This window comes from Colius striatus, chromosome 1 (genome assembly GCF_028858725.1).
Source record: "Colius striatus isolate bColStr4 chromosome 1, bColStr4.1.hap1, whole genome shotgun sequence".
NCBI classification, from domain to species: domain Eukaryota; kingdom Metazoa; phylum Chordata; class Aves; order Coliiformes; family Coliidae; genus Colius; species Colius striatus.
This window is the reverse complement of record NC_084759.1, coordinates 3,413,209-3,432,424: the sequence shown is the minus strand read 5'-3', so window position 1 is coordinate 3,432,424 and position 19,216 is coordinate 3,413,209. Positions and strand designations below refer to the sequence as shown.

General features: G+C 44.9%; 1 protein-coding gene across 9 annotated transcripts in view; it reads left to right on the top strand.

The window, feature by feature from the left end:
• NARS2 (asparaginyl-tRNA synthetase 2, mitochondrial) overlaps positions 1 to 19,216 on the top strand; it is a 58,906-nt gene that overhangs the window by 23,123 nt on the left and 16,567 nt on the right. For all 9 annotated transcript variants that reach the window (XM_061990534.1, XM_061990525.1, XM_061990547.1 and 6 more), the window contains one exon: positions 12,383 to 12,515. In XM_061990534.1, coding sequence (XP_061846518.1) covers positions 12,383 to 12,515 — 133 coding nt within the window. The remainder of the gene's footprint in view (positions 1 to 12,382; positions 12,516 to 19,216) is intronic.

Below are 19,216 nucleotides of genomic sequence, written 5' to 3'. Positions count from 1 at the left end.
ACTCAATAAACAAAGCAGCCAAAACAGTAAAGATTTGTGTGTTTTGGGTTTGATCCTGTGAAATTTACCCTTAATTTTATCCTGACTAAAATGTCCTGCCCAGAAAAGGAACTGTTCTTCAAAAATTCTCTTCAGCCTAAAGGTAGATAAGCTTGGGAGACCCTCATCCTATTGTGACTTGCTGTGGGGTGTGGGAGTGCAGAGATGGATCCTGCAGAAGTCCATTAGAAAGCAGAGCAGATACGCATGAGGAGCAGGGAGGAGTTTGTCCATTTGTTTATGTAGTAGGAAATAGGCAGTCATATCTGTTGGAGTTAGCTTTTAGCTTTACAGAGCTCATGAGCAACCTCCAAGATGTGCTGTGGGCAGGAGAGGTATGGAGAAGACTTACCAGATGTGTCTGGAACCAAGACTTCTGTTCTTGGCTGAGTTCATCTGCAGCCTATAAGGTTTCATCTGCAGCCTGTAAGGTATCATCTGAGTACATGTGCCATGTGCTTATTTGTTGTCCAGGGCTCAGAGCTCCATTTTGCAGGAGGAGTGGCTTGATGCTATCCCTGACAAACAGAATCACACAGAGTCACAGAATCTTAAGGGTTGGAAGGGACCTCAAAAGATCATCTAGTCCAACCCCTCTGCCAGAGCAGGACCTACTTAGAGTAGGTTACACAGGGACTCATCCAGGAGGGGTTTTGAATGTCTCCAGAGAAGGAGACTCCATGGGAGAGAACAGTGAGCCATTTCTAATGTGTGAGGTTTCATCCTTATTCTTTGAAGAATAGTGAGGAGAGAGGTGTTCCTGTGTTTATTTACTGTCTGCTGTACCATGTGTGCTTGTTACTGAAGGCAAGGTCAGAGAAGTTCATCCTGTCTCTCAGTGTGACAGGAACAGCCTACTTGGCACAACTCCTCGTTTTGTTGTACTTCATCTTTGCAGTGATGGCATCTTGGTTGGCTGCTCAGGGTGTCTGAGTCATTGTCAACTGCTATAGATCTATAGGCTTTTTTAAGGTCTTCAGAAAGGGCTTTATTCAGTAGTAGAGCTCTCCCCTTCAGTCAGCTCAGTCTCAGATGAGTCAGTAACCAATGCATGTGGTAGAAGTTTGCAGGACTATGTGTGTCCCAGTAATTGGTTTGCAATGTCATTGTTTTGCTGTGAAGTCCTTGTGGTGTTGCCTTGCCCCGTGATCCTCTGGTGAGGATAAAGGCTCCTTTGAGGACTTAACCCAGGCTGGAGGGTCAGTGAGAGCTGAAAGTGATTCAGAAGCATGCTGGAGACAGCCAAAACCAATTGTTGTCAAGAACCACAGCTCACTGGATGTGTTTACTCTCATTTTTTCCTTCTTTCACCCCTCTGCACTTCTCACAAGCTCTACCTGCTCTTCTCCTTTCATCCCCTCTTGCTAATAGTTTACTTCATTGTTTTGCATTGGTTTTTCCTTGCACCATGTTTCATCCCAGGCACTGTCTGTCCTGCCTTTTGTACCATGAACATAACTAAAACTGCTCTTCCTAAAAGCTCTGGGCACTATCCCCTCCTGAAATCACAGAATAAGTTACCTCTTCATTCCTTGCCCTCTCTAGCTCTGTTTCTTTTCTCTTATCAGGCCTTCACTAGGTTTCTCCTCTCTTATTTGCCTCACATTCTATTAAAGTTCCCTGCAGATCAGTAAAAGGCTCAGGGACAACATAACAGCAGCCTGCTAGGACCTGTGAGGTGGTTATCAAGATGGCAAGCCCACTCTGTGCAATGGTGAGCAACAGGAGGAAAAGAGACAATGGGGTTGAATTGGAAGCTAAGTTCTGAGTGGATATATGGAGGAAAAAAAATCACCAAGAGATCAGTCGAGCATTTGAAGTGATTGCTGAGAGAGAGACTGTGCACTCTTCATCCTTAGAGGTTTTCCAGACCCTGCTAGATAAAGCCTTGAGCAGCCTGGTCTGACCTTCTTGCAGATCCAACTTTGAACAGAAGACTGGACCAGTGACCTCCTGAGATCCCTTCCAGCCTGGCTTATTGTGTCTTCTTAAGTTTGTTCTTGACTTCATTCTCATTTTCTTCTCCACTGCTTTCATCCATGAGACCATCTTGGTGGATTATCTGTCTAGTTCACTTTAAGGTCAACATTTCTGTATTTTCTAGCCTAACTCAAAACCTCAGCCTGTCATACTGACATCTGCCTGGTAATGTCTAGCAATCAGACTTGGTTTAGTTGAAACATAATTGATCCCACTCCCCTCTCCTCAAGCACATCCCCTTGATTTCTAAACCATCATGCATTTTGCTACTTTTCTGCCCGTTCCACATACTCTTTGCAATTCTTCAAGTGGCTTTTCAGGTTGCAGAGGCTTTAAAGAAATCTCAGTCATCCAGACCACTTCAGCTTTGTCTGCCTGAGTTTGTAGAGAGCTGAATACGGTGAATTTCCCGTAGGTTTCAGAAGATACCAAAATCACTTCTCAAATGCCAGTACTTCACTGTTTTTTCAAAGCATGGGTGGGTTGGGGTTCAAGAAAACACTGTAGAGCTGAAAAGAGACATTTTTGAGGATGCCTTCCATAAAAGAGGCATCGTTTCCAGCAGTCTGGCAAACACAGACGTAATATTTGATTCCAAAATGACTTGCTAATGATGGAACAGATTGCATTGTCTTGAAGCAAATATTTGCTCTACATTGTACAATTTTAAATACTTTTAAATGCAGCTGCAGGAAAGATGTCCAGTTGTATAACATTCCTGTTGCTAAGAAGTAACAAAAATAAGTGTAATTATTTATCTTGGATGCCTGAAAAAAAAATAAATCTCTGACATTTCTTGCACAACATTTGTTTGAGTCTGACTCACCACACAGACTCTTATAATTAGCACACTAACTTCCATTAATTAGGCTGACACTTAATTGGGAGCTATAAAAAGCAACAGCGACATGTCTGTTTTTAATCAATTACCACATGCTTCAGTCTGGTTCATGACTGCTGCAGACATTGTTAGTGCCTTTGTATTACTGGGAGGACAAGTGGGTGAAGTTTGTAGGTACAACAGTGAGCCCAGGATTGCTTGGCTGGTTGGAGCTTTATGATCCACACAAATTTGTTGTTGTTCCTTTCTCCCTCTCAACTTTTTGGGGAATGGGAAGCAGGTAATTCCCTTGCAAGAAGCTTGAGGAGTGTGTGAATATCAACAGCAATTCAGCCACGTCCCTGGGATGCACATACGAGAGGCTGAGTGCAATCCCAGCAGTGCCTTGGACTATAACATCTTTTTTATAAGGAAAATCTTATGAGGAAAGGCTGTGGGACCTGGGGCTGTTTAGCCCAAAAAAAAGAGAAGACTAAGGGGCACCTTATCCATGCTTATAAGCACCTAAAGGGTGGCTATCGGGAGGATGGGGCAACTCTTTTTTTCTGTAGTGTCCAGTGACAGGATTTGGAGGTAAAGGGACACAAGCTGGAACACAAAAACTTCCACTTAGACACAATGAGATTCCTCTCAATCATGGGGCACAGGAACATGTCCAGGTGGGTTTAGAAACCTCCAGAGAAGGAAATTCCTTATTCTCCCTGGGCAGCCTGGGCCAGGGCTCCCTCACCTCACAGTGAAATAGTTTTTCCTTATGTTTAAATGGAACTTTTTGTGTTCCAACTTCATCCCATCACCCCTTGTCCTGTTGCTAGATACAAGAGAAAAAAGTGCTGTCTCAACATCCTGACACCCACCATTGATATATTTGTAAATATTAATGACATCCCCCCTCAGTCTCCTCCAGACCAATAAGTTCAGACCCCAGTTCCTGCAGCCTTTCCTCATAAGGAAGATGCTCCAGTCCCCTGATCACCAAGAGGTGGCCCTGTGCTGGACTCTCTCCAGCACTTCCCTGTCCCTCTTGAGCTGAGGAGCCCAGAACTGGACACAGGACTCCAGATGAGGCCTCACCAGGGCAGAGTAGAGCGGGAGCAGAACCTCCCTTGACCTGCTCTTGATGCATCCCAGGATGCCATTGGCCTTCTTGCCCACGAGGGCACATTGCTGACTCATGTTCAGTTTATTATCAACCAGCACTCCCAGGTCCCTCTCCCAGAGCTGCTCTTCAGCAGTTCGACCCCCGCCTGTACTGGTGCATGGGGTTGTTCCTTCCCAGCTGCAGGACTCTGCACTTGTCCTTGTTGAACCTCATGAGATTCCTCTCTGCCCAATTCTCAAGCTGGTCAAGATCGCGCTGAATGGCAGCACAGCCTCTGGGGAATCAGCCAGTCCTCCCAGTTTGGTGCCAGCAGGGAACTTGCTGAGGGTCACTCTGTCCCCTCATCCAGGTGGTTGATGAAGATGTTGAACAAGATTGGCCCCAGAACCGATCCCTGTGGAACTCCACTGGTCACAGGCCTCCAACTCCATTCTGTGCCATTGATCAGCACCCTCTGGGCTCTGTCATTCAGCAGCTCTCCATCCACCTCACTGTCCACTCATCCCAGCCACACTGCCTGAGCTTTCTGCTGAGGATGAATGTGCCTTGTTCAAGCTGCAGCTCCTGCTTCTCTGGAAGCCTTTGCACCCCAAGAAGTACAAGATATTAGCGCAGGCAACTTCCTCCCTGTTGTTCCCACTGTTTCTCTGAAACAGGTGTGCAGATCCAATCTTGTGCCCTGAATTTCTTCAAGCATTTGCTGTCATTCCACTGAAGAAGAATATGGATATAGATACATGTCATAGTCAACTGGAACTTGTTCTATTTAATGTAACTTTTAGTTTGTGGGGGTTTTGTTCAATTCAGTTATTTACTTGGTTTTGTTACTGTAGAATTTGAGGCCTTGGAGTTTTTAAATAGCTATGCTCACACTTTGAAACATGGCCTGCTCCCTGGCTCCCTTTGTGCAGTAATGCACCAGCTGATGCAGTTTCTTGCTGTGATTCATATTTGCAGTTTTTAGATCGAGTGTCTACCTGAAAAAAAAAACAAACCCTAATTAAAAATAACAATTGCTCTTCATAGCTGTTACAATGCACTTTACATGTGTCTGAAAGGAAAAAGATTTAACCCAATTGCTCTCCACCCCATGCTGGTGATAAATTTTTATGGCTTAGAGTAGGAGTCTCTGAGCTGGCTGAATTTTGAAAAACATCTTTGCTCTCTGTTTTCTTTAAATCTTTGAAACATTTTATATCACTCTCTTGTAGAAGATGTCTATTAACTAGGGCATGGGAAATGGTTATTTGAATAAATGCTGAACTACTCTGGTGGCTTTCATCAACCCAGCTTGAGTTATCATTTCTAATCAGTGCTTTTATTGACTTTAATTAGAAATAATAATATCAAAACTAGGACAAAACAAGACTCCACTGAGAAGGAAGCACAGCAGTGTCACATAGAAGGGTGGAGGACCCAGGCTGATGAGGTCTTGGAGCCTGGAGCAGAAGACATGGGATGGTTCTCAGTAACTCTCTTTCCTTTGTCTCAGTTTTTTTCCCCTATTCTCCTGCCATCTGTAAACTCAAACCACAGTGTCTAGGTGTGCTGGGAGGTTTCATAAACAAAATGCAGGATGCCTTGCCAGGTCATTAGAGTATGTGGGTCACGTTGTTAATTACTCAAGCGTGCCTGGATCATTTTCAAGCAGAACTGGATGATCTGGGGAGGATCCTTATCCCATCTTCTTTCCTTGCTGCTGAAGCCAGAGCAGAAGATGTGGCAGGAGGAGAGCTGAGCCTGGAGCGTGGCCAGAGGCTGCTGCTGTGCACACGACCTCGCAGGCATGGCAGGACTCTGCCGTTTAGAAGTTGAAGTGAGGGAAACTGCTGCAGTACTTCAATCTGACTGGCTGGAAAGGAAGTTTGGCACTTCCAAGTCTCTGTCTGGGAACTTAGACAACTTTTTTTTTTTAATTTCTATTTATTTTTGACTGCTTACAAAAGGAAGTACAGTCCCATCTCATCCCAGCATGAACTGAAACCTCAGCACTCAGCACACCAGCTCTGCTGCCCAGGCCTAGGCCTCATGTGCTGCTATAAAAGCCCTTGTCAAGGTGCAGCTTTTCTCATCTGTGCTTCCTCAGAGGGCAGGCAGAAGTGGCATGTTCAATGAGGAATCATTTAAAACTCCTTTTTCTGCCTTATTTTTAAGTGTAATCCCCACTGCCCTCTTTTTAACAGAAACATGTGTGTTTCATTGTGCAGAATCCAAACCCACAAGATGGAAGCGTTATTTTTACATGAAGGTTTCTGATCAACTCAGAGCTTTCATTGTAAGACCATTCACTCACTTCAATGACATAAAATATCCTCCATCTTCTCCTAACTGCTGGACCTCTGTACCTCACAGGCAGTGGTAGGAGCCCTGGTTTTCCAGCTCAGTATGGATCAGTATATTTGAATGGTCTGTGGGCCTGTGGTTCCAGAACATCTTGCAACATACAAATTTCAGTATCACTGAACAGTCCCAGTCATGCTTGGGTCAAGGAGTGCAGCCAAGTGGAGTGTCTGGTAGCTGAGCAAAGTCATCTGCTTGTTTCGATGGAGCAGTCGGGTCTTCTATGCCCAAAATTAATATGGTCATGCCGGAATGGAGTGGAATTAGATCAGCTGCCTCACTTTAATCATTTCTTTCCTTCCAAAGGGGAAGGACAATGTGGCTGACAAGGCTCCTGGGCTCTAGGGTCACCTTTCTCTCATTTCCTCCTTTGCTGACATCATGTGTTGTTTTCTCCTTGGGTTAGATGCTATTGTTTCTAGGTTTTCTTGCAACCTTGATTTTGGGGTGGTGGAGTGGAGTGTTGGTGAATGGTTGTGCAGGGGAACACATTATGTTGAAGGATCATATGCTGGACTCATTTAACATAGCCAGAGGTTGACACAAATCACTTTTCCACCTAACTCTTCAGTGCAGACTTTGTCAGAGCAATCCCTGTATGTGTGTTTAGGCAGACACCTGTAGTATTTTGGGGTGAGAAGGAGGGCACCATAGAAATGAATAAGCTGTATGTACTGGTGTGGTTTAGTGCTTAGTCCTTAGTCACAACAGCCCAGCTTCAGCCTCCAGCTGTGTCAGTACTGAGTGAGGTGACCTTGGCATAGGCTGTAAGCTGACTGTGCAGGGATTGCATCTTCTTGATTAATAGCCTTGCTCAGAGTTATATCCCCTTGGTTCGACAGCACAAATAAGTCTTTATTACCCCAGTAGCAGCGTGGAGTCCTGGCTCAGAAAGGGAGCACAATCCATTCCTGGCTTGGGAACCATCAGCACAATTAATTATATTTGGATTGCAGTGTAAAAATTGCCAGGAAGGCTGAGACACTCAGGCCTACAAACATTGCATGAGTTTAATTAAAAGGACGATTTTAAGCAGCTTTGGGCACAGATTCTTTCTGCTTCTCTCTTGGTTTCTATCACTGCCTCGATAATGAATTGTCAACGAGTTCAAATGAAGTGAGCTTTCATTCTGCGTGCCACAAAGCTCTCAAAGGGGGGAGAGAGGTAGCTGCTTCTGAAGAGCATTTCAGTAGCTTGTAAAATCAGGGTGAAAAGGGCGAAGTTTCTCCCTTCCTGGCTGTTCACAGGTAGGACATCACAAATGCAGCTGGTGCAAGAGTGAGCTTTCACCAAGTGATGGGCTGGCTGTGCTCCAGCAGCTCACCCAAGCGCTGCTCTCCGTGTCCAAAGGGCCTTTGGGAGCCTGCACCTAGAACGTGGCTCAGCCCTTCCCTGGGCTGGGGTGAGCAAGCTCAGCCTTTACAGGCTTTTTGTAGTGTTCAGTGTGTTAGAGGGAGGGCTGTGGGTATTCTCTTGGCCTCCACATTAAGGTCTCAGTTTTTCCCAGAGAACTGAGCAGAGGGAAATACAGTCCCAGAAAGGGAGCAATTAATTAAGCAGCTCTGTGCCTCCTTCTGCTGTCGACACCGGCAGCGCCTGTGAACGGCATAAATGCACTTGGGCTTGCTGTCCAGAGCTCTGATCTGGGTGAAGCTGAAGCTGACTGCAAAGGGACTCATTTCAAAGCCTCTCTTGTGTCCTTTGGGAGCACGTACAAGGACTGTGTTAAGACATTACTGCTCTTCCTGCCGTGGCTAAGGAAAAGAGCTCGACAGGCTTGCCTTTTCATTTTTTCCCCTTTTGTTGGAGATGAGGAATCTTTTTTGAAAGACTCTTGAGTGCTCACAACCCCAACTGACCTAGGCACTTTTGGAGACTTAACCAGAGTTATCAAGTTATTTTTAAATGCTGGAAGTCTTGCAGAGGTCTGGGAATGTTAAATGATTGATTATGTGCATGGTAGAGCATAGGAGTCACAGCCCTGGACTGAGACTCCTTTGTGCTCTAGGTGCTGAATGCACACAGAACCAAATGACTGGTTTTACCCTCAGGACCATGAAATCAGAGCAGATTCAGCTCCCATCCCTCTTTCCTAAGATATTTATACATGCTCAGTGTGACACAGCAGCGTATCAAATCACAGATACATTTGTTCATAGCAGATGAAAGCACAAATAAAGGTCGGATTTGTGCAGCATGCACTTGCTTAATGTCTTGAATGGCAGAGCACAGTAAACAGTATATGAATGTCTGGATGAAAAGTAATTGTTCATGCTTGGAGCTAACATATGTATTTTTAGCAGTGTTTCTCTGTTTCACTGTCCAGGCCTCTGGTCAGTGCTGCCTTACCATTACCAGACAACTTGCACTTACTGGGCTCCTTTGATCGCTTTGCCAGCATGACATGTGGCTACTTTCTGTTTGCCAGGCTCCCAGGATTGTGGTGAAGTTCTCACAGTTGTTTGTAGCTATCTTTTCCTTTTACAATTAGCCTGAAAAATGAAGGATTCCTCTTCTCCCTGCAGATAAGGATGTATTTTGGGGTGTTGGTTTGCTGGGGTAATTTTCCCTCTTCCACAGGGTAAACAGGCAAATTCAGCCCTACACCAGGGATGTCAGGTTCTCTACAGGCTACCACAAAGCCCTTACCCCTGCTGTTGTTAAGCACCTTGGAATAGTCCATGCAGTTACAGTGCTAATGGTTCATTTTCTAAGTACAAGTGATGCTGAGTGTACAGGAAGAGAAGATTGGCCCTGACAGGATGCCTAGAGCTGAGAAAAGGCTGAAATCTGTTCCCCTGGGAGTTGATCTGCACTTGTCCTCTCCAAAAGCTCCCTCTCAGGCTTTGTTCTTGCAGCAGGAAATCGATCTGTGACTGTGAAGTGTTTGACCACAGTTGACACCTTGGAGCAATAAGGGGTTTTTTTTCATTTTTTGTTACTTTTAGGTATTTTGCAGCCAGAAAGTGCCTTGGAAGTAGCTAGTTGTCATTGCTGTTCAGTAGGAAGTAAGTAGAGTTCCAAGGGTGCATAGTAGCCTGCATTGCTGGAGACTGTCACCTGCAGGGTAACGAACCCAAACTGAAGTGGCAGTGCCTGTGCCTGGACCACGGCCGAGAAACGTGTCTCTCACTGAAGCCAGACTGTTGCTGTGTGGGACAGGATCTCTGCTAGCCAGCTGGGACCAGCCTTTAGGTAGGGGAATTAGACTAGATGATCTTTAGATGTCCCTTCCAACCCCTACTATTCTGTGGTTCTGTGATTTAATGTACTTTGAGGACTTGATGTCAGTGAGAGATCAGAGACCTGCACATCAAACCGAGCAAACCTCAGTGGGTGTTTCATCAACTGCACACTTTGAAAGAAATGTTTTTGTCTCATGTCCACTCCTGGCCCTGTCACAGTCTGAACTTATGACTAAACTTGTTTATTTAGGGAAGATTCTTTCCTTAACCGAAAAGTCCCAAATTGAAATATTTTAGCAAAAGCCTGAAACGTGGACAGAGGTGGCACAAACACCTGCATCTCCTGTTTCCCACTGCAGGACCCACCTTTGTGTCTGGCAAGCAAAAGTTTTTGACCAGTTCTGCCTTAAACATTGAACAATTTTGGCAGAGTGACTCATTGCTTCATATTTGTTGTTTGTATTGCTATAGCAGTCAAGGCTCTTAAGCTTTTGGATCCAAGACCTTTGTTGTGCCAGGTGCTGTAGAAACATGGGAAAAAAAAGTCAAATAAACTAAAAGTCCTTGTGAGGAAGAACACACGTTTCTTTATAACCCAAGACAACAGATGGCTACAGATGGGGGAGCAGAGGGAACTGTTGAGATAATACTGACCTGTGCAATGAGTAATAGTCTTGGTACATCACTTATCTAAACATTGCTGAGGTTTTATAGATGCTGTAGCAAAGGGCAGTTTGAAGGAGGACGATCAAGTGACAGCAGAAGTTTACAGTAACATCACAACAGAAAAGAGCAGCAGAGGGAAAAGAGGCACCCTGGAAATGGTGCTTGAGGGGAGATGCTGGCTGCAAGACCTAGTTAGCATTGTAGATGCTGTGGTCAGGGATGAGAGAGTGCAGGTATGGGAGCAAAATACAGACAGAAAGTGTGTTTGTTGGAGCAGGGAAAACAGAGCCAGTGGGGAAAAGAAACCTACAAGGCAGCCTACATATTGAGAGTCTTGACCTGGAATGTTTTTCTGGTGTGTTTACTACTAGCAGCTCAAGGAAAAAGAAAAGTGCTGTGTCTTTGGATCGTAACCTTTAACCATCATGTGACATGATGGAACAGAAGGGTGAAGCAGAATGTGTGTGTTCCTTTATTTGCAGTGCAGATGTCTTCATGAAGAGCAAAGGAAAAAAAAATGCTGCTTTCTGTAGTGTTGTTTATTGAAACTTCAGTGTAACAAAATTAGCCTGTGCAGAAACTTCAGCAAACATCAAGTTGAAAGCTTGCAGAGTAAGATGCAAGTCAAATGCCAGCCCCAGCAATCAGCACACATCCTTTCATGAGGGTGCTTAATCTCCACTGATCAGGTTCTTTTTCTCCTACACACTGTCCACAGCTAAAAATAATGTCAAGTTAAAGATGTACCAAAGATAGCAGCTGCCCAGTCTGTGGTTTTCCTGAAGCAGCTCTCTCTCTCCCCAGTCATGGTTTGCTTCTCATGCTGCATGAGAGGAAACGCAGCTGTCACGGCATCTGTTGGGGAAGCTCTCACTGGCTTGAGGATGTCCAGGACCCCAAGGGCTCACAGTGTAATGGGTTTTACTTGGGGTGCAGCTTCCCCACAGTAAAAATAAGTCTTTTCAAGGTGTGTTGCTGTTTGATGGGAAAGTTTCTTACAAAGGAAGTGAGGATTCAAGAAGGATTTGTATCCTGTGTAACGCAACATAGAGATAAGAGGAGGCTGTGGGGAGATCTCATTCATATTTACAAATCTGTAAATGGTGGGTGTCAGGAGGTTGGGGCAGCACTGAGGAGGCTGTGGGGAGATCTCATTCATATTTACAAATCTGTAAATGGTGGGTGTCAGGAGGTTGGGGCAGCACTTTTTTCTGTATCTAGTGACAGGATAAGGAGTAATGGAAAGAAGCTGGAACACAAAAAGTTCCACTTAAACATAAGGAAAAACTCTTTCACTGTGAGGTGAGGGAGCCCTGGCCCAGGCTGCTCAGGGAGGGTGTGGAGGCTCCTTCTTGGGAAGTTTCCAAACCTTCCTTCACATGTTCCTGTGTGACCTGATCTAGGTGGGACCTCCTTTAGCAAGATTGTTGAACCTAAAGGTCCCTTCCAACCCTACCATTCTGTGATTCTATGATTCTGAGTGACTGCAGAACAAGAGAGGATATATTTAAAAAGCCTCCCCAGAAGGTTACTGGAGAAATATCTTTGTAATAGGAAACACATTGGTTGCTGCAGCATAAAACGATATCCCAGATGTGTTCTCTGCAGCAGGAACCTGTTTTAGCTGAACCATTTTCAGCTATGTGGAAGGAGCCCAGTTCTTTATCACTGAGAGCCTTTGAAGATAAACTTTAGACTTGCCACTAGAGGGGGACTGAAGGCCATGCACAGTTCATCCATGCTGCTGGGCTTCACCATCTGCCTCCCAATGTCAACACCAGCCAGCAACTCCAGCAGCAGGACCTTCTGTGCTCTGTTGAGCTCTGGGGTGTCACAGCACCCATAAAGGTCAAAACTTTCAGCCAAACAAGCATGAAAGGATGTGGATGAGTGGAGCTTAACAGGTGCAATGAGCCATGTGCTTCTCCAGTGATATGGTTCTGATTTTTATTTCCACACAGCTACAAAAAGTGTCCTGAGAATGAACAGTGTTCAGTGAAAGCTGAATAGGGTATGTGCCACCTCCTTGAAACATGGAGAGGTGTGAATGACCCCTCTCTCTGCTTGGGTGAAGGAACCTAGCAGCAGCATACCCAGGAGCACCATTGAACTGGTCAAAGATTAAATGGAAACAAAATGCTCCTAGATCCTGGGAGAAAAGTGGGAGCTTTTTATATCAGACTCACTTGTGTGCTGGGCTTTACCCACCTGTTTCTTGTCTCCTTGCAGGGCTTTTACCCACGTGTTCACCTTCGGCCCCACGTTCCGAGCAGAAAACTCACAGAGTCGCCGGCACCTGGCAGAGTTCTACATGGTGGAGGCTGAGCTGTCCTTCACTGAAAGCCTCCAAGACATCATGCAGGTGGGCACTCCAAATATCTGTGCAGGACTAGTTGTCAGAACTTCTGCCTCCTCCCTGAACTGTGCTCCTGCCCTCAGCTGAGCTCACAGCTCCTCTCACTCTGTGTGAGCTGAGTAGAGGTTGTACAGGGACTTCCCAAGGAGCAGGGTTTGGTTTGCTCAGCAGAGGTGAGGCCACTGAGAGAATATGGAAGGGAAAGATACAGGTATAAACACAGCCCTCATTGGAATAGGAGGCTACACAGTTGCTGTATGATCAAGAACTGTGTAAATGTGTTTGACTGGTGCTAGTGAAAGTGGCATCCTCCTCTTCAAAACTCTCAGGATCTCTTCTCCAGTGACTGAGCAGTATTTATGCAGGATGTCCCTTGGTGTGTTCTTCATGAAATCTACATTGGAATCTCAAGTAGAAGCAATATTTCTTGGCATACACTATTCACTGTGGCTTTAGCAGAAGGCTGAAAGGGATCCTTAGTCAGCTAGCTTTAGATTTTTCAGGACTGACCTCTTGGTTGCAGTTTAACCACAAGATGGATGCTAATGCACCTTATTAGTCTCAGCAGAAGTCAGCTTATGCTCAGTAGACTTGTGAGTAAACATCCACACATGCTCTCATATATCATATAAGCTCCTTGGGAAGCTACTGAACAAATAGCCTTAAAAAAAGACCTGAAGCAGTGGCTATAACATCCAGATGGTGGTTTCTTCAGCCTGGATCATACACAGTCATCTGAGTCAGTATGGCTGACGCTCTCGGTCTTTTGGGTGTGCTGCTTCTGCATCATGGATGCCTGGATGGCACAGGGCTGTGTGCACTGACTCACTGGGAATCTCTGTGCTCCATCATTAATCATATCCAGCTCCTTCCTTTCTCTCTGCTTGTTTCTAGAACAACTTTATGTACCCCTAGAGCATAGAATATGTGTATGTTTACGCCCGACTTCCTGAGCCCCCTGTTTCTCCAGGTAATCAGGAGCTGAATTAAATCTTCACAGCTTTTATCTGGTGTAATAAGCAGGGTCTACTGTTAAGTGATGGTTGAGTCTTTGAACACAGCATGAACATATCTGTACTCTTGTGCTGAGAACCCTGACATCTTGGCTTTTGAGGTACAGCCAGCCAGTTCAGAGAATTCAGAGAATTAGATTTGAGAACTGTTCTGGAATGTGTAGGGCTTTTATTTGAAGGGAAAAGAGGAACTTCCTCCCCCCTTGGCTTGGCTTGGCTTGACTTCTGTGGTTGCTGAACATCTTGTGAAGTCTCAGCTTGTGCCCTCTTCTTTCACTTCTGTTGCTTCTGTATCCCTAAGTGTGTGACAAGCACCTTTCCCTATCACAAAGCCTCCTAGCAGCCGTCTCATTTTGCACTCCTCACGGCGAGCCTGGCTTACAACATGTTTGCTTTTGTGACATTCTCCTTTGCAGAAGTGGAGTTCCCATTTTGTTTATTTTTAAATCATTGGGCAAGCTCTCTTTTAAAAAAAAAAAAAAAGCCAAACTGACAGCTGCCTAAGTTAAGTTTCTTTTTCCCCACAAAACTGACCTAAATTCAGTATTGTTATGCATGTGCCCATTGGGCAGTCTTGTCTGTTTGTCATCATCTGTGAGTTCTTTGTTCAGTGCAAAACGTCCAGTTGAAAGCCTTGGGGGCTCTTGGCCAGGGTTACCGTCTGAACTTGGTCCTCACAAAGAGATGGGTTGTTTAAAATTGCTTTTTAAAACTGCTATTCAATATTTGGAGTGAATACCTCTAAACTTGAGCAAGTTAGCGTGCTGGGAACACTCAGCTTCTTCAGGGACTTCTTGAAGGATTTGCTTATACACCATTAAGGAAGAGCCTTGCTAGAAAGGTGTACGTGTTTACCATTCACTGGTGAGGCTTGAGATCATTTTCTCAGCCAAAGCTCCAAAGTGACATAGCTTTCCTTACAAAATAAAAGGAAAAATAACACAAAGATTTAATAAGAAAGTTATGTGTATTTAGGAGCAAAGGGCCTGAACTCTTAGAGCAGCAGCCTTTCTTCTCCACTGTAATTGCACAAAGTAGTGCTCAGTTATTCCTAAATTCGTAGCACAGATCCCATGAAGTCTTAACACATGTTGCCATTGCAGTCTAAATTTCTGTTCTGTGCCAAAATGTGTTTTAGTGCTACAAAGAAGTTTAAACTCTCCATACTGATTTCACTTTATTTTCTGTGGAAAACCCCATGTGCTTAGTGCAGTACTCCAGGCTGCATGGCTGGGTGATAGAATTGCTGCTTTAGTGTACAGTGTATATGTGTATCTAAGGAGAGGCCTCTGAAGCCTCACTCCCTAAGATTCTAGTCAAGAAGTTGAGTCAATTTGTCCCAAGGCACTCTTCCTCCAACTGGAGGAGGAAGAGATGGAGTTAGAAGCTCAGATCATAGAATCATAGAATGGTAGGGGTTGGAAGGCACCTTTAGAGATCATCTAGTCCAACCCCTCTGCAGAAGCAGGGTCACCTAGATCAGGTCACACAGGAACATGTCCAGTAAGACAAGACATTTGTAGGGATTCAATGTGTATGGAAGTGCCTCACTAGAGCCATCACCCTTCCAATCGCTGAACTGGAGATCCAAGGTCTCCAGTCTGCTTTGGCCTCTTTGATGCCTGCTGCCACTCTCTCCCTCTTTTCAGTGCTATGTCATGTAGCTGTGTTTGTAGGTCATTATCTTCTGTTTTTGCTACAGTGTCTTGGTGGTGCAGTGGATTTAAAGGATCCTACTTCACTCTTAGCAGGGTCTCAAAGAGGCGATGTGATGCAGTCATCGAATTTCATCAACTGCACATACAAAACAGTGTTAAAAACCTCACATTGTTCAGGTGGTAAGGTTAGGAAATGCCAGACAGAAGTTTTCCTGAGAGCATTTTATGCATAGGGTTAAGTCTTCCTTATCAAGATCCCAACTTGGCACCACTGTCGCTTTAAGAGATGGAGAGTACATCTCTTTAAGATGGGGAATACAATTCAACACCCAGTATTTGAGCTCTTTCCTGAGGGCAGAAGTATTCTCTTCCACTGGTTATATACTTCATCAAAATTAATTTGCTGTCATTACAGTCCAGTGACATGGAGCATTATTACCTCCATTTTACAGAAGGGAATTCAGGCATGAAATGAAATCAACAATAGCAGCAATTTTAGGTGTCGGTGTCAGGGACCTTAGATCTGAAACATGGGTGTGCTTTGATTTCCATAATAGTTTGCACTCAAAGTACTTTCTGTCTGCAGTGCCAAGGCTGAAACAATTGGGCAAATCTAAATGCAGTCACAAGGGAAGCAACACTGGTAGTTACATGGGGAAGGTTGGTTCCAGGTGTCTTTCACAGTGCAGGCACATTGGGGTATGTGCAGGGCTGTAAGTTCTTTCTCTGAAGTGGCATCCAGCTGCCATAGCTGAGGTTCTTTCTGTTTCCCAACTTCCATCAGCATTTATTATTCAACTTCAGTGGCCACAGAAGCAGGGATCTGGCAGACAAGACCCCCCTTCCTCTCATAACAACAGCATCTCTCCAGAGTGGGTCCTGAGCTCTTGTTCTATAGCTGAGAGAGGAGCCTTTATGACCAAGATCAGATGCAAATCACCCCCCTGTGTCTCTGTATATATGTGCACACACGGATGGTGTGTGTGAGCAAGCATGAAGGCAAGAAATAATGATCCACTTGGTGAATGTTCCATATGTAAATAACTTGTGATCTACACTGCATCCATATGCATGCCCCAGGTAAATGCAGAAACAAAAATCCTACTGGAAGTTCTTGTGATTTTTCTGAAGGTGTCCTATGTAGTAAAGGTGGTGACTTGAACCCTCCTTGTAGTGCTCAACACCTTCAGTTGCTGCTGCTGACATTTACTGCTGTTTTGTTGATGATATTGCTCTGCTTCAACTCTGGTCATAATTTTATTTGGGAAGAAGAAAAGTTGAAGTGTCAAAAGATCCAACAATACATTTGGGAGCTGTTCCTAATCAAAATTGAACAGTTAACCTTTAAGGTCCACAGCAACATTGGGGAAAGCCAAGACTTATACTTCTGAACTTCTTTGAGAGGTGAAAATCAAGAGAGAAAAACTGAGAGGGATGAAAGAGAAAGGAAAACTTTTCCCTCTACACCCTCCCTGGGCAGCCTGGGCCAGGGCTCCCTCACCTCACACTGAAACAGTTGTTTTCTTATGTTTAAATGGAACTTTTTGTGTTCCAGCTTCATCCCATCACCCCTTGTCCTGTTGCTAGATATAATAGAAGAAAAGGATGCCCCAACCTCCTGACATCCACCATTTAAGTATTTGTCGATATTAATAAGATCCCCCCTCAGTCTCCTCTTCTCCAGACTAAACAGCCCCAGGTCCCGCAGCCTTTCCTCACGTGAAAGTTGTTCCAGTCCCCTGATCATCTTGGTGGCCCTGCACTGGCCTCTCTCCAGCACTTCCCTGTCCCTCTTGAGCTGAGGAGCCCAGAACTGGACACAGGACTCCAGATGAGGCCTCACCAGGGCAGAGTAGAGGGGGAGCAGAACCTCCCTTGATCTGCTGGCCACACTCTTCTTGATGCATCCCAGGCTGCCATTGGCCTTCTTGGCCACGAGGGCACATTGCTGCTCATGGTTAGTTTATTATCAACCAGCACTCCCAGGTCTCTCTCTGCAGAGCTGCTCTCCAGCAGGTCACTCCCAGCCTGTACTGCTGCATGGGATTGTTCCTTCCCAGATGCAGGACTCTGCACTTGTCCTTGTTGAACCTCATGAAGTTCCTCTCTGCCCAACTCTGAAGCTGGTCGAGATCCCGCTGAGTGGCAGCACAGCCTCTGGGGAATCAGCCAGTGCTCCCAGTTTGGTGCTATCAACCAACTTGCTGAGGATACACTCTATCCCCTCATCCAGATCCTGAACAAGCCACTCATTTTTCATATGGCCCACTTTCTAGTCCTTCATTACCTTATCTGCTTCAAGCCATAACTTCTCACTTTGAGAGCTTTTTTGCCCCCTTTTTTGCCTCCACCGTTCCTGCCTCGTACACACTTGGCATCAGTCACAGCAGCGAGGAGCCAACGCATGACCCACGTGTCTGCTTTTTTTTTCAGCCAGGATAAAAACCTCAGTCTCAAACCTGGAAATATTTCTCAGATTGTTTTTCCCATACCACCCACATCTTTTTTCCACAAGAGGAAGCTGCTTAATGTTGAATGCTGTGGGAACCTTATTGTTACTTTATCGCACAGCGAGGGAAAAAAAAGTGCTAATTAAACAACATGCTTTTCTGAAACCAGATGATACTTTCATTTTCTAGAAAGAGGAAGCTTAATGTAAAATCCCTTCGTCTCTGCCTGGTGAAACCAGATGAATTGCCAAGAAGTTTTCTAATTTCATTTGCATAAGCCCTTTTCAAGCTACTTTGAAGAAAGTTCAAAGCTGACTGTTTGGTTATTTGCCACTCAGCAGCAGGAATGCTTGCTTTTCATTTCCTCTGTGTTTGAGTAGCAGTAGGGGTAAAATTGTTCATCTGCATATGGTAATACAGTTCCTTTATTTGGATCTTCCCTCTTTAAAAAAAGAGAGCCCGGATTGATCCAGGAGTTTGGCTCCAAAGGACTGAGAAAGGACTGATTTACCAGCTTCTCTGGGCTGGTGGGTTGCATTTGTGGTTCTTCAGCACAGAGCAGTGTTTCAGCAGTTTGGGACAGGTGATGAAGAATGTTCTTCTAAACATGGGACTTTAAACAACGTGCCTGAATTCTCATCTTCACTGTATCAGTGGCCCAGCTTCTTCTTTTCTGTGTCTTTTGTTCCTCTTACCCTGTAAGATCTCATTTCTTGCAAGTCAGAGTCCTGCTTCTTCCTCAGATCTGCTGACTACACATCAGGTTCATCTTTTCACAGTTAGTCTCCCCTGGGCTTTGTGGTGTCTAGAGACTGCTACTCACTTGGATATCATTGGTGGGTACTCCACTTCTCTTCACTCTGCAATTAATAAAGCTGTTTTTATGCTCACAGAGAAAAAAACCCCACAAACATGTCCCAAGTCTTTGAGAGGTGCTTTTTGTTGGGAAAAGCCTGGTCTCATCCCAGGTTGAGGTGATGTGCAGCCCAGCTGCATTGCTCTGTTCCTCTGCAAAGGAGATGAGAATAAGAAGGGTGATTTTGAAGAAGAGCTGAGGTCATCAGTACTACACAGATATCAACTACCTGCTTTGTGCAGGTGTAAGAGCATGAGGAGTCATGGGAACTCTGAATGTGCACGACAGCAGTGTCTCAGATGGTCTGCTTTGCTTAACCAGGAGAGAAAACCACTCTTAAAATGGATTGATCAAAATTCAGTGGCATCCCACGTGGGTGCTTTTTTTGGTTAGAACCAAAATGGCATTTAAATTTCTTCAGGGGTGAAGCCCGTTTTACTGGCTGAGGATATCCAAATTGGATGATAATCTCATTTAGTTAATCCCCCATCAGTTTAGGGAAATGAAACCGCATCTTTTTTTAGTTTCTCAAACATCCTGCATTGATGTGTCCTCTGCTTCAGCTTTCTGCTTCTCTCTCTGTGTGTTCTCTTTCCCTTGCTCCTCCTGCATGGAGTCTCTAGCTGGGATGTGTCTAATGGGCTCACTCTACACAGCACATGTTTATTCTCCTCTCCTTTACTTCTGCCTCTTCTTACAACAAAGCAGAAAACCAAAATTGCTCATTGCA